The sequence below is a fragment of the Balaenoptera acutorostrata genome, chromosome 1 (genome assembly GCF_949987535.1).
Source record: "Balaenoptera acutorostrata chromosome 1, mBalAcu1.1, whole genome shotgun sequence".
In the NCBI taxonomy this organism is placed as follows: domain Eukaryota; kingdom Metazoa; phylum Chordata; class Mammalia; order Artiodactyla; family Balaenopteridae; genus Balaenoptera; species Balaenoptera acutorostrata.
In genome coordinates, this window is record NC_080064.1 from 140599719 (window position 1) to 140615950 (window position 16232).

Consider the following 16232-nt stretch of genomic DNA (forward strand, 5'->3'; position numbering starts at 1 on the left):
CAGACACCTCACCAAAGAAGACATACAGGTGGCAAATAAACGTTTGAAAAGTTGCTCTACATTGTATGTCATCAGGGAAATGCAATTGAAAACGAGATACCACTACATACCTACGCTAAGAACACCAAATGCTTATGTGGATGTGAAGCAACAGGAAATCTTATTCATTGCTGTTGGGAATGTAAGATGGTCCAACCACTTTGAAGTTAGTTTTACAGTTTCTTACAAAACTAAACATACTCTTACCATACAATCCAGCAATCCCATTCCTTGATATTTACCCAAAAGGGTTGAAAACTTATGTCCACACACAAACCTGCACACACGTGTGGCAGCTTTATTCATAATTGCCAAAACTTGGAAACAACCAAGATGTCCTTCCATGGGTGAGTGGATAAATAAACATCCAGACAATGGGATATTATTGTGTTAAGAGCTATCAAGCCATGAAGGGACATGGACGAACCTCAAGTGAATCTTACTAAGTGAAAGAAGCCAATCTGAAGAGGCTACATACTATATGATTCCAACTATATGATATCCTGGAAAAGGCAAAACTCTTGAGACAATAAAAAGATCAGTGATTGCCAAGGGTTTGGGGTGGGGGTGGGAGATGGGGAGCAATGAATATAGGTAGAGCACAGAAGATTTCTAGGACAGTGAAAATACTCTATGATATCATAATGGTGGATACATGTCATTATACATTTGTCTAAACCCATAGAAGGTACAACATCAAGATTGAGCTGTTATGTAAATTATGGTCTTTGGGTGATTACGATGTGTCTGTATAGGTTCATCAGTTGTGACAAATGTACCACTCTGATAGGAATGTTGGTAATGGGGAAGACTATGCATGTCTGGGCACAGGGAGCATATGGGAAATCTCTCTGCCTCTCAATTTCATGAATCTTAAACTGCTTTTAAAAATGAATTTTAAAATTTAATTTAAAAATAAATTTAAACAAATTACTGAGTGCTTACTATGTGCCATTATGAACAAAACTGATGCAGTGGTAGAAGGGTAGTAGACTAGAAATCAGAAGAGTCTGTATTCAAGTCCTTTTTTGTCACTTGTTAGTCCTGACACCCTTAGACAATTCACTTAGTATCTTTGAGCCTTACCTATGATAGTATTCCCTTATGACATTATGGGAATCAGAAAAGACATGAAGTTTTTTGAAAACTAACTAGCAACATGAAAATATTAAGGACTTACTATTATTAAAATAATAACTAAGACATGACCATTGACTCTTAAGAAAATATTTTTTGTTTGCATGCTATGTGAATAGTTGTATAAATGAATAAAGCAAAACAGCTGTCCAAAAAAGAAATACTGTAATAGTTACGCACTTAGAAAACAAAACTTCAAAAAGGGAACAATACCTTTTTATGTGAATGGAAATATTAACAAATTTTAAGGGAATAGCACTAAGACAAGTTTGACTTTCCATTTTTCTGCTTGGAGAAAAAAGATAAAATGAAAGGACAGTCTTTCTAAGGAAAGAGTAGCATAGTATTACTAGCAATTTTCTCAGGGTTAATTTTTTTTATAGCAAAAATGTTGGCAAATACTGATTTGCACTTGCCACTATTGAGTGAGAGTAGTTTGACTAGTATTATACCAATCTAATTAAACTGATTTTTAAAAAGTATTTCCAAATTCACCATATAATGTTTTGGTAGTTGCCTTCTACAGTACAGTTTTTTTTTTCTTTTGTAAAGCAAATAGGGGTTAAAATCAATAGAGGAAAATCTGAAAGCAAACACAAATTTTCAGCTTTGTGGAACATACTACCTCTCATATGATCATTCAGTAGTATTTTAGCCCAATTGTGCAATGCTTGCATTTGGGTATATCTTCCTTTATTTAAAAAAAAAAAAAAATCACAGAATTCCCTGGCGGTCCAGTGGTTAGGACTCTGCGCTTCCACTGCCGAGGGTCTGGGTTCGATCCCTGGTTGGGGAACTAAGATACCATAAGCTGCGGGGCGCGGCCAAAAATACAAAAATAAAAGTCAGAATAGCCGATGTAAAAATACTGCATTTGTTTGACACATTTTGCTCGTTTATCTTTGTCCAGATTCTCTGGCTCTGAGAAATAGTGGTGTATGTGGACCTGCTGGAACTAGGAGAGTTTCTTTACCTTTCTTACATCCTCTTTGGATGCGCTGATGCATTAAAGAACTGGTTTTTCAACTCTCCTGGTGTGGTTGGCTTTTCAAAAGAGTATAGGGAATCTAGCAGATATGAGAATAAGAATACAGTAAACCTTTAGGGACTGTATTTATCAACATAGAGTTTCATGTTTTCTGCAAACACAGGTTACATTTTATAATACAAATAGACCTCTGGGTGAAGGAACAGTAAACTCTTTCTGATTCTAGTTTGTAGCGGACTTATTCCTGAAATAATGTAAAGGGAATTAATTGATTCTTTTTTTTTATAATTTAACAAAAAAAAGTTTAATTGGTGTGATGTAATATTCACTTTCCTAAATTAGATGCTCTTATTTATTCCTGAGCTTTGGCTTATGATGTTACATACAACATGTATGCTTCTCTCTTCTAGAAGCCACCAGTGTCCAACAGAAGGTCAATTTCTCAGAAGAAGGTATTTTCTCTTAAAATATCATGCAATATATTCTAAATCTTTTTGTTGTTAAGATTAGAAGCAATTTTGCTAAATACTTAAGAGAGAGAGCAGAAAATAGTGTCTTTTTGGAAAAAAAAATTCATGCTTATCTGAGCTGTTAAATGGACAGGTAAAATAGGATAGAATGATAGCCTTTCTGTGCATTTTAAGCATCTTTTGTCTGTTTGAGTTAATTTAAGCAAAGCTAATATTTTCTGTTTCTGGCATGTGCTGGCCTTTGATTATGGTATTAAAATAATCAGTTTTCAAATTCTCATAACCAGTCTATGTTTGAATAGCACAGTAAAATTTAGTCCATTTTTAAGTTCACCATAATCTGAGATTAGTCACCTGCATACTGAAATGTTTGTATACGGGTGTATGTATCCACACACCCTGTTTGCAAACACACACACATATATGCAAACACATATGCATATGTGTTTGCATATATGTGCATATACTAATGCATATTAGTATATACTAATATACTAATGCATATACTAATCTTGTCTGAATTTATACACTAACTATATACACTAACTATATGTACTTTTCCTCCCCATAAGGTAAAACTTTTCTTCTATTTAATGTTCATTTGTTTACTTTTCGGCTCTACATTAAAGCCTCAGAATATAATGTTATTGAATATTCGTTTGGGATATAATTATTTACCTCAGAGAAAATAAAATAAATGAGCTCAATTTTAGCTTATTTAGAACTTTGTGACTCAGGATAGTAAGCATAATAAATAGCAATTCTATATCCAATTATTTAAAAGGCTTCATTTTAATGTTGAATTACTTGTTTTTATTTTTTAATCCAGATCTTTAGAGCCTTAGAATAAAGACTATACTAGTATATTTTTATTTCTTTTTAGGGGAAATGGAGGAAAATGATCAAGACAGCTCTGACAGTGATGTTACAGTTGTTAAGGTCAGATCCGGGGATTCTGTTGAGTCTGGAGGTAACATTGCTTTATGTACATATGACTCTTATCTTAGGAGCTATATTTTTAGTTAAAGTGTAAAGGTATTCTGTGAATTTGCTTTTTTAAAAAGTATTTTAAAGTATTTATTAAAACTACTTTTTAAAAAGTGTGCTTTTAAACATTTTTTAAAATTACTGATTCCATGTATACATCTGATTAGTAATGTAATATTTAAACAAACAAATCACTTTTACCTTGCTTTGTTGTTCATGGAACATAAGATATTTTTGTGCTCAAAAGAAGAGTTATTTGTGATTTTAAAAAAAATTTTATAGAGGGACTTACCTGGTGGCGCAGTGGTTAAGAATCTGCCTGCCAATGCAGGGGACACTGGTTCGAGCCCTGCTCCGGGAAGATCCCACATGCTGTGGAGCAACTAAGCCTGTGTGCCACAACTACTGAGCCTGTGCTCTAGAGCCCGCGAGCCACAACTACTGAGCCCACATGCCACAACTACTGAAGCCCGCTCACCTAGAGCCCATGCTCTGGAACAAGAGAAGCCACTGCAGTGAGAAACCTGTGCACCACAACAAAGAGTAGCCCCCGCTCGCCGCAACTAGAGAAAGCCCGCGTGCAGCAACGAAGACCCAATGCAACCAAAAATAAATAAATAAAAATTAAATTAAATTAAAAATTAAAAAAAATGTTTATACAGAAACTGATCACACTGGCATTGACTCACTACACTATCAGGAGTGTTAGTTAGCTTTTAGGAAGTTTTAATAAACTTAGATTACTGCTTTTATCTCTGAATTGTTCAAATTCACATCCAGTTAGCAATAACAATTTCTGATTGTTCGTGTGAATTGATGTTTAAGTTTATTCAAGGAAAGAATCGACTGAAGAGAAAAAAATACCAACTTGAGACTTACGAGGGTGCTGATCAAATTTGTAAACAGTGTAAATAATAAATAATTTTATATTTTAGTTCCATTAAAGAGTAAGTCTCTACTTACCCCTCACCACCTTTTGAGAATTTCTGTAATTCCTATGTTTTACTTAATCATTCCATTTTAAAAATAAGCTCAGAAGCTGTTTATGTGCATTTATTCTACATATTTCCCACCCTTCCTCATTTTTCCCCATTCTTTTTTTTTTTTTTTTTTTTTTAAATTTTTTTTTTTTTTTAATTTATTTTATTTATGGCTGTGTTGGGTCTTCGTTTCTGTGCGAGGGCTCTCTCCAGTTGCGGCAAGCGGGGGCCACTCTTCATCGCGGTGCGCGGGCCTCTCGCCATCGCGGCCTCTCTTGTTGCGGAGCACAGGCTCCAGACGCGCAGGCTCAGCAATTGTGGCTCACGGGCCCAGCCGCTCCGCGGCACGTGGGATCCTCCCAGACCAGGGCCCGAACCCGTGTCCCCTGCACTGGCAGGCGGACTCTCAACCACTGCGCCACCAGGGAAGCCCCACCATTCTTTCTTGATACAGAAATCCCAAAGGAGATATGCAACACTCTAGCGTAGTGGTTAAGATCTTGGGCTCTGGAGTTACACTGGGTTTCACTCTTCCACTACTAGGTTTGTGCCCTCAGGCAATTGCTTAATTTCTCTGTTCCTCAGTTCCCTCATCTGGGTTGTTGTGAGGTTTAATTACTTAGAGAGTACCTAGCACATAGTAGACACTCAAATTGAGTGCTGTTGTTAGTTTTCATATATGCATACATACAGCTCTAAAAATTAGAGACTAATTAAGTCATGAATCATATAGCCAGTAGCTTGATGCCATTGCTACCAGTGCGGCTCTTTGAAGCTACATAAACCCCAGGCTCTGTGATCCCTTTTGAATTCTAATAAATTCTTATTGAAGCATGCATACCCCATACAGAAGAAAACTCTAGCTAAAGAACAAAGATGTGAGGCATATTAAAAAGCATACTGGAATCGTTGGAGAAGATGGCGGAAGAGTAAGACGCGGAGATTACCTTCCTTCCCACAGATACAGTAGAAATACATCTACACGTGGAACTGCTCCTACAGAACACCCACTGAACGCTGGCAGAAAACGTCCGACCTCCAAAAAGGCAAGAAACTCCCCCCGTACTTGGGTAGAGCAAAAGAAAAAAGAAATAACAGAGACAAAAGAATAGGGACGGCACCTGCACCAGTGGGAGGGAGCTGTGAAGGAGGAAAGGTTTCGTCGCACTAGGAAGCCCCTTCGCGGGCGGAGACTGCGGGTGGCGGAGGGGGGAAGCTTTGGAGCCACGGAGGAGAGCGCAGCCACAGGGGTGCGGAGGGCAAAGCGGAGAGGTTCCCGCACAGAAGCTCGGCGCTGAGCAGCACTCACCAGCCCGAGAGGCTTGTCTGCTTCCCCTCCGGGGCGGGCGGGGCTGGGAGCTGAGGCTCGGGCTTCGGTCGGATCGCAGGGAGAGGACTGGGGCTGGCAGCGTGAACACAGCCTGAAGGGGTTAGCGCACCACAGCTAGCCGGGAGGGAGTCCGGGGAAAAAGACTGCAGCTGCCGAAGAGGCAAGAGACTTTTTCTTCCCTCTGTGTTTCCTGGTGCGCGAGGAGAGGGGATTCAGAGCACCGCCTAAACGAACTTCAGAGACTGGCGCGAGCCGCAGCTATCAGCGCAGATCCCACAGCAACAGGGGCACAGAGGAAAAAACGGAGAGATTCCCGCACACAGGCTCGGCGCCGAGTAGCACTCAGCAGCCCGAGAGGCTTGTCTGCTCCCCCGCCGGGGCGGGCGGGGCTGGGAGCTGAGGCTCGGCTTCAGTCGGATCGCAGGGAGAGGACTGGGGCTGGCAGCGTGAACACAGCCTGCAGGGTTTAGTGCACCACAGGTAGCCGGAAGGGAGTCCGGGAAAAAGTCTGCAGCTGCCGAAGAGGCAAGAGACTTTTTCTTGCCTCTTTGTTTCGCGGCGGGCAAGGAGAGGGGATTCAGAGCGCCGTCTAAACGAACTCCAGAGAAGGGCGCGAGCCGCGGCGATCAGCGCGGACCCCAGAGACGGGCGTGAGACACTGGGGCTGCTGCTGCCGCCTCCAAAAAGCCTGTGTGTGAGCACAGGTCACTCTCCACACCGCCCCTCCCGGTAGCCTGTGCAGCCCGCCACTGCCAGGGTCCCGGGATCCGGGGACAACATCCCCGGGAGAACGCACTGCGCGCCTCAGGCTGGTGCAACGTCACGCCGGCCTCTGACGCTGCAGGCTCGCCCCGCCTCCTCTGTACCCCTCCCTCCCCGCGGCCTGGGTGAGCCAGAGCCCCCGAAGCAGCTGCTCCTTTAACCCCGTCCTGTCTGGGCGGGGAACAGACGCCCTCAGGCGACCTACACGCAGAGGAGGGTCCAAATCCAAAGCTGAACCCCAGGAGCTGTGCGAACAGGGAAGAGAAGGGGAAATCTCTCCCAGCAGCCTCAGAAGCAGCGGATTAAAACTCCACAAACAACTTGATGAGCCTGCATCTGTTGAATACCTGAATAGACAACGAATCATCCCAAATTCAGGAGGTGGACTCTGGGAGCAGGAGATATTAATTCTTCCCCTTTTCCTTTTTTTTGTGAGTGTATATGTATATGCTTCTGGGTGAGATTTTGTCTGTATAGCTTTGCTTTACAATAGCTTTATTTTACTTTACTATATTATAGCCTCTTTCTTTCTTTCTTTCTATTTTTTCTCCCTTTTACTCTGAGCCGTGTGGACGAAAGGCTCTTGGTGCTCCAGCCAGGCATCAGGGCCGTGCCTCTGAGGTGGGAGAGCCAACTTCAGAACACTGGTCCACAAGAGACCTCCCAGCTCCACGTAATACCAAACGGCAAAAATCTCCCAGAGATCTCCATCTCAACATCAAGACCCAGCTTCACCCAACGACCAGCAAGCTACAGTGCTGGACACCCTATGCCAAACAACTAGCTAGACAGGAACACAACCCCATCCATTAGCAGAGAGGCTGCCTAAAATCATAATAAGGCCACAGACACACCAAAATACACCACCAGACGTGGACGTGCCCACCAGAAAGACAAGATCTAGCCTCATCCACCAGAACTCAGGCACTAATTCCCTCCACCAGGAAGCCTACACAACCCACTGAACCAACCTTAGCCACTGGGGACAGATACCAAAAACAACGGGAACTACGAACCTGCAGCCTGTGAAAAGGAGACCCCAAACACAGTAAGATAGGCAAAATGAGACGACAGAAAAACACACAGCAGATGAAGGAGCAGGCTCAAAACACACTGGACTTAACAAATGAAGAGGAAATAGGTAGTCTACCTGAAAAAGAATTCAGAATAATGATAGTAAGGATGATCCAAAATCTTGGAAATAGAATAGACAAAATGCAAGAAACATTTAACAAGGATGTAGAAGAACTAAAGAGGAACCAAGCAATGATGAAGAACACAATAAATGAAATTAAAAATACTCTAGATGGGATCAATAGTAGAATAACTGAGGCAGAAGAAAGGATAAGTGACCTGGAAGATAAAATGGTGGAAATAACTACTACAGAGCAGGATAAAGAAAAAAGAATGAAAAGAACGGAGGACAGTCTCAGGGACCTCTGGGACAACATTAAACGCTCCAACATTCGAATTATAGGGGTACCAGAAGAAGAAGAGAAAAAGAAAGGGACTGAGAAAATTTTTGAAGAGATTATAGTTGAAAACTTCCCTAATATGGGAAAGGAAATAGTTAATCAAGTCCTGGAACCACAGAGAGTCCCATACAGGATAAACCCAAGGAGGAACACGCCAAGACACATATTAATCAAACTGTCAAAAATTAAATATAAGGAAAACATATTAAAGGCAGCAAGGGAAAAAAAACAAATAACACACAAGGGAATCCCCATAAGGTTAACATCTGATCTATCAGCAGAAACTCTGCAAGCCAGAAGGGAGTGGCAGGATATACTTAAAGTGATGAAGGAGAAAAACCTACAACCAAGATTACTCTACCCAGCAAGGATCTCATTCAGATTTGATGGAGAAATTAAAACCTTTACAGACAAGCAAAAGCTGAGAGAGTTCAGCACCACCAAACCAGCTTTACAACAAATGCTAAAGGAACTTCTCTAGGCAAGAAACACAAGAGAAGGAAAACACCTACAATAACAAACCCAATACATTTAAGAAAATGGGAATAGGAACATACATATCGATAATTACCTTGAATGTAAATGGATTAAATGCTCCCACCAAAAGACACAGGCTGGCTGAATGGATACAAAAACAAGACCCATATATATGCTGTCTACAAGAGACCCACTTCAGACCTAGAGACACATACAGATTGAAAGTGAGGGGATGGAAAAAGATATTCCATGCAAATGGAAATCTAAAGAAAGCTGGAGTAGCAATTCTCATATCAGACAAAATAGACTTTAAAATAAAGACTATTACAAGAGACAAAGAAGGACACTATATAATGATCAAGGGATCGATCCAAGAGGAAGGTATAACAATTGTAAATATTTATGCACCCAACATAGGAGCACCTCAATACATAAGGCAAATACTAACAGCCATAAAAGGGGAAATCGACAGCAACACAATCATAGTAGGGGACTTTAACACCCCACTTTCACCAATGGACAGATCATCCAAAATGAAAATAAATAAGGAAACACAAGCTTTAAATGATACATTAAACAAGATGGACTTAATTGATATTTATAGGACATTCCACCCAAAAACAACAGAATACACATTTTTCTCAAGTGCTCATGGAACATTCTCCAGGATAGATCATATCTTGGGTCACAAATCAAGCCTTGGTAAATTTAAGAAAATTGAAATCGTATCAAGTATCTTTTCCGACCACAACGCTATGAGACTAGATATCAATTACAGGAAAAGATCTGTAAAAAATACAAACACATGGAGGCTACACAATACATTACTTAATAACGAAGTGATTACTGAAGAAATCAAAGGGGAAATCAAAAAATACCTAGAAACAAATGACAACGGAGACACGACGACCCAAAACCTATGGGACGCAGCAAAAGCAGTGCTAAGAGGGAAGTTTATAGCAATACAAGCCTACCTCAAGAAACAGGAAACATCTCGAATAAACAACCTAACCTTGCACCTAAAGCAATTAGAGAAAGAAGAACAAAAAAACCCCAAAGCCAGCAGAAGGAAAGAAATTATAAAGATCAGGTCAGAAATAAATGAAAAAGAAATGAAGGAAACAATAGCAAAAATCAATGAAACTAAAAGCTGGTTCTTTGAAAAGATAAACAAAATTGATAAACCATTAGCCAGACTCATCAAGAAAAAAAGGGAGAAGACCCAGATCAATAGAATTAGAAATGAAAAAGGAGAAGTAACCACTGACACTGCAGAAATACAAAAGATCATGAGAGATTACTACAAGCAACTCTATGCCAATAAAATGGACAACCTGGAAGAAATGGACAGATTCTTAGAAATGCACAAACTGCCAAGACTGAACCAGGAAGAAATAGAAAATATGAACAGACCAATCACAAGCACTGAAATTGAAACTGTGATTAAAAACCTTCCAACAAACAAAAGGCCAGGACCAGATGGCTTCACAGGTGAATTCTATCAAACATTTAGAGAAGAGCTAACACCTATCCTTCTCAAACTCTTCCAAAATATTGCAGAGGGAGGAACACTCCCAAACTCGTTCTACGAGGCCACCATCACCCTGATACCAAAACCAGACAAAGATGTCACAAAGAAAGAAAACTAGAGGCCAATATCACTGATGAACATAGATGCAAAAATCCTCAACAAAATACTAGCAAACAGAATCCAACAGCACATTAAAAAGATCATACACCATGATCAAGTGGGGTTTATTCCAGGAATGCAAGGATTCTTCAATATACGCAAATCAATCAATGTGATACACCATATTAACAAATTGAAGGAGAAAAACCATATGATCATCTCAATAGATGCAGAGAAAGCTTTCGACAAAATTCAACACCCATTTATGATAAAAGCCCTGCAGAAAGTAGGCATAGAGGGAACTTTCCTCAACATAATAAAGGCCATATATGACAAACCCACAGCCAACATTGTCCTCAATGGTGAAAAACTGAAACCATTTCCACTAAGATCAGGAACAAGACAAGGTTGCCCACTCTCACCACTATTATTCAACATAGTTCTGGAAGTCCTAGCCACAGCAATCAGAGAAGACAAAGAAATAAAAGGAATCCAAATCGGAAAAGAAGAAGTAAAGCTGTCACTATTTGCAGATGACATGATACTATACATAGAGAATCCTAAAGATGCTACCAGAAAACTCCTAGAGCTAATCAATGAATTTGGTAAAGTAGCAGGATACAAAATTAATGCACAGAAATCTCTTGCATTTCTATACACTAATGACGAAAAATCTGAAAGTGAAATTAAGAAAACACTCCCATTTACCATTGCAACAAAAAGAATAAAATATCTAGGAATAAACCTACCTAAGGAGACAAAAGACCTGTATGCAGAAAATTATAAGACACTGATGAAAGAAATTAAAGATGATACAAATAGATGGAGAGATATACCATGTTCTTGGATTGGAAGAATCAACATTGTGAAAATGACTCTATTACCCAAAGCAATCTACAGATTCAATGCAATCCCTATCAAACTACCACTGGCATTGTTCACAGAACTAGAACAAAAAATTTCACAATTTGTATGGAAACACAAAAGACCCCGAATAGCCAAAGCCATCTTGAGAATGAAAAATGGAGCTGGGGGAATCAGGCTCCCTGACTTCAGACTATATTACAAAGCTTCAGTAATCAAGACAGTTTGGTACTGGCACAAAAACAGAAATATAGATCAATGGAACAGGATAGAAAGCCCAGAGATAAACCCACACACATATGGTCAACTTATCTTTGATAAAGGAGGCAAGCATATACAGTGGAGAAAAGACAGCCTCTTCAATAAGTGGTGCTGGGAAAATTGGACAGGAACATGTAAAAGTATGAAATTAGAACACTCCCTGACACCATGCACAAAAATAAACTCAAAATGGATTAAAGACCTAAGTGTAAGGGCAGACACTATCAAACTCTTAGAGGAAAACATAGGCAGAACACTCTATGACATACATCACAGCAAGATTCTTTTTGACCCAGCTCCCAGAGAAATGGAAATAAGAACACAAATAAACAAATGGGACCTAATGAAACTTAAAAGCTTTTGCACAGCAAAGGAAACCATAAACAAGACCAAAAGACAACCCTCAGAATGGGAGAAAATATTTGCAAATGAAGCAACTGACAAAGGATTAATCTCCAAGATTTACAAGCAGCTCATGCAGCTCAATAACAAAAAAACGAACAACCCAATCCAAAAATGGGCAGAAGATCTAAATAGACATTTCTCCAAAGAAGATATACAGATGGCCTACAGACACATGAAAGAATGCTCAACATCATTAATCATTAGAGAAATGCAAATCAAAACTACAATGAGATATCATCTCACACCGGTCAGAATGGCCATCATCAAAAAATCTAGAAACAATAAATGCTGGAGAGGGTGTGGAGGAAAGGGAACACTCTTGCACTGTTGGTGGGAATGTAAATTGATACAGCCACTATGGAGAACAGTATGGAGGTTCCTTAAAAAACTACAAATAGAACTACCATATGACCCAGCAATCCCACTACTGGGCATATACCCTGAGAAAACCATAGGTCAAAAAGAGTCATGTACCAAAATGTTCATTGCAGCTCTATTTACAATAGCCAGGACATGGAAGCAACCTAAATGTCCATCGACAGATGAATGGATGAAGAAGATGTGGCACATATATACAATGGAATATTACTCAGTCATAAAAAGAAATGAAATGGAGTTATTTGTAATGAGGTGGATGGAGTTAGAGTCTGTCATACAGAGTGAAGTAAGTCAGAAAGAGAAAAACAAATACAGGATGCTAACACATATATACGGAATCTAAGGGGAAAAAAAAAAAAAGGCCATGAAGAACCTAGTGGCAAGACGGGAATAAAGACACAGACCTACTAGAGAATGGACTTGAGGATATGGGGAGGGGGTGGGGTGAGATGTGACAGGGTAAGAGAGTGTCATGGACATATATACACTACCAAATGTAAAATAGATAACTAGTGGGAAACAGCCGCATAGCACAGGGAGATCAGCTCGGTGCTTTGTGTCCACCTAGAGGGGTGGGATGGGGAGGGTGGGAGGGAGGGAGATGCAAGAGGGAAGAGAAATGGGAACATATTGTATATGTATAACTGATTCACTTTGTTATAAAGCAGAAGCTAACACACTATTGTAAGGCAATTATACTTCAATAAAGATGTTTAAAAAAAAAAAAAAGAATACTGATCTTTCTAGATTGTCTTCTGGGCCAGTTATTACCGAAGAGGTACTAGAAGATCCACTGGAGTGCAGGAGGAAAATATTAGAATTTAGTGTATATACATCTTTTATTTCATCCATTTAAAATGTCTATTTTAGTTTGTTTTATAATATATACAACACATTAGTTAATATATTATTTTAGTAATGCTTGTATATAATATTAAAAATATATTTTGGAGATGGATGCTCAAAATTTTTTTAGTTATAGGAGTACACCAACAAAAATACTTAACCACCACCTGGTTGTGTCAAATGCTTTTGCCTCCAAGATAGCAGTCTGACTGCTTTTAGACATACTTTGTTATAAATTCCACTTTTAGCTGAAAAAAAATTAAGATTTTTAAGAAGGGAAGGCTAAAATACATATCGACCACTTGCAAGAAAAATTTAAGACAAAATGGATAGTAATGATTTCCAGAAGATCCATTATTGTAAACTTTCAAGATTTTCCCCAGCTCAAAGGTTTCATTATCTTCTTTACCTCAAGCCATTCTCTATATCTTTTTTTCTCTTTAAAAAGAAAAGACAGATAATTAATTTTTTAGACATAACTTGACCCTTTAGAAACTATTTTTTAAAATAAATTATACATTCAAGTGTTGAATTCCCTTGGGTTTATCTGAATATTTTTGCTCTTTTGACTACTCATCGTTCTCTGGTTAAATGTGCACTTAGAAAGTTAAATATGCTTTATAGTATACTATATTTCTTTTTTGTTTTTAGACCAAACCACCAGATCATCAAGTCAATATCCAGAATCACATTGGCAGTCATCACAAAGTAAGTAAAACCATGATTTTTACTCTTAAAAGTCTACCTGTGGGTGTGGTCAAATGCTATTCTTATTTTTGAAGATCTTCTTTTGCAGTTTAATGTAAAATGTTGAAAAAGAGGTATAGTGAATGCTAAAAAAACCCTCATCTTGCATCTTGAATTTGCTTCTTGAGTTAATCACCTCTGGACCCAACCTTGATTCTGAATTTAAAAAAAACAAAAAACTACTGCTTTCTTTGATTTGTTGAATGTCCTTGTTTGCAATATAAATTTGTTGATTGTTTTAGTTTAATTAACTAATATAGTAGTTTGAGCCTACTTATATGGTATGATTTAAACTGTGTTGTGAAAGTTTGGAAGGATGAATAAATAACTGGTAAATCAGGTAAAGTAAAAAGTTAATGGTAAGTTAGTTGGTGCATATATAAAAGTCTTACGGCCTGGCTTACAACTTTGAAAATTTTCGTAATAAAATATTGAGAAAATGTAACACACGTGAAAAGAATGAGAAGTAATATACTAAAATGCTAACAGTGTTTGTTCAGGATGGTAGAATTGTTGACGTTTTTCATTTCCTTTTTTTCTATATTTTGCAGATTATCTACAATGGATATGTATCTCTTAGGTTAAGCAGAAATTACACTGTTTTTTCTTTTTCCATTTTTAAATCAAGTCCCAGAATTCAAATTAATTATTAGTCAACCAAAAATATCCTGGAATGTAAAATCTTCAAGAACTTTTTTTTCCTTCCACAATACCATTTTAAAAATATGAGACTATTTTTAAAGAAAAAGTCTTTGGAAATCTGTTTTATAATTATTGTGTTCATAGGATTCCACTTTATATGTGTGTATATATTTTTTTTTTTTAGTTTTTAGTAGGTTCTGGGTTTGGAATTTAAACTGAGACAAAACAAAAGCAGCTGAAACAAAAATCAGTCATTTATGGAAAATTACTCTCTGGATTATCTTTTATGTTTGCCCTTTGTTATTCTAAATCTTTGATCTTTGGAAGCTCTGAAATGTGTCTCCCTATATTAATTATGCTATACTTATGCAATGGTATACTTTTCAGTTATGGAAAATGAGTTGTTTGTATACAATTAGGTATATATTTCCTTGAATCTAAAATGCCATTGCTTTTATGTATCACTGAGAAAGAAAACCATCCAGTTAAACTGTGTCATACCACTGATTCTAAGATGCAGCCCTAAAGCAAAGGTATTTTTTAAAAATTACTTCACAGAGTCAATGAAAGACAATACAAAAAAGTGTGTGTCTAGTTTTTTTAAAACGTTCTTTGTTAGTGTAGACTGAAAACAAATCTGGAATATACATCTGTCTTATTCACCATGGTTTTCCTACAATGTTTTGCACGTAATAGGCACTTAATAGATATTAATGAATTTTTAGGTTATGCATTTCTAGAATGGTGCATTTCTGTTACAGCCAGCACATACTGCATTTTTAGTCAGAAAATAAGTTGAACATAAATTTATATTGCTACTTGTATCAGTAGCTAGAAGTAACTTGTTTCTTCAGGGCAGATTTGCAAATTTACCATGTTATAATTGTTTGTAATAACATTTTCTGATTATCCCATTGTATCATTTTACAGTTGTCCTTAAATACCATCCCAAAACATGAAGTAGCATCTTGCACCGCATAACTACTTTTCGGTGTTCACAAATTTGCTTATATAGTATATACCGTTATATATGAACTGCCTGGGTTTATATCTCAGTCCTACTACCTTTTACATATGTAATCTTGGGGAAAATTATCAATTTCAGTTTACTTATTTGTAAAATAGGAATAATAGTATCTACCACATAAAGTGTGAGAGTTGATAAAATTATACTTGGTACCTGGTAAACATTCAGTACATTTAGCTTTTATTTTGATGGAGTTGCTCTTAAAGCTGGCTTCTTATTATCCAATTCCTGAACATTTTGAAGTTTAGAAAAGGGAAAATACATATATATTGTATATGTTTGGGACTGATGAAAGAAAGGTTTGATTTTTTTTGTTTGTTTTTGTTTTGGGTGTCAGTAGTAAACAAGTAAAATGTTTATGAAACATCTTCATTGTTTTTATTTCCGTTCTTCATTTTCTATGACCTTATCTCTGTTTTCTGTTTCAGGTCGAGACTTCACAGCTTTTGATAAGCAACCATTAGTGCTAAGTAAGTGGTTGGTTGTCTATTCTTTTATCAATCAACCAGTTCTAGCCCAGTCTTACTCTGCCAACAAAAATTTGAATAGGATTCAAAGTCATTTTACCCTCTTTGCCTTTTAATCCACCACGAATTGATACTATATGCAATATTGGTACTTTGTGATGTAGAAATATGTTTAGGACTACTTTCCTGAAAATAATTTATTTAAAAAAGTAAATGGTTAACCTTTTTCTTCTTAATTAACACCAAAGTGTTAATGAAGTTCAAGTGTTAATAAATGCAGTCATAGACCATAGCAAAGGACTTGTACATAGTTTTGTCTA

At 37.9% G+C, this 16232-nt stretch overlaps 1 protein-coding gene across 8 annotated transcripts in view; it reads left to right on the forward strand.

The window, feature by feature from the left end:
- TOR1AIP1 (torsin 1A interacting protein 1) overlaps positions 1-16232 on the forward strand; it is a 53434-nt gene that overhangs the window by 25211 nt on the left and 11991 nt on the right. For all 8 annotated transcript variants that reach the window (XM_057528234.1, XM_057528262.1, XM_057528243.1 and 5 more), the window contains exons 4-7: positions 2575-2616; positions 3518-3604; positions 13681-13737; positions 15874-15915. In XM_057528234.1, coding sequence (XP_057384217.1) covers positions 2575-2616; positions 3518-3604; positions 13681-13737; positions 15874-15915 — 228 coding nt within the window. The remainder of the gene's footprint in view (positions 1-2574; positions 2617-3517; positions 3605-13680; positions 13738-15873; positions 15916-16232) is intronic.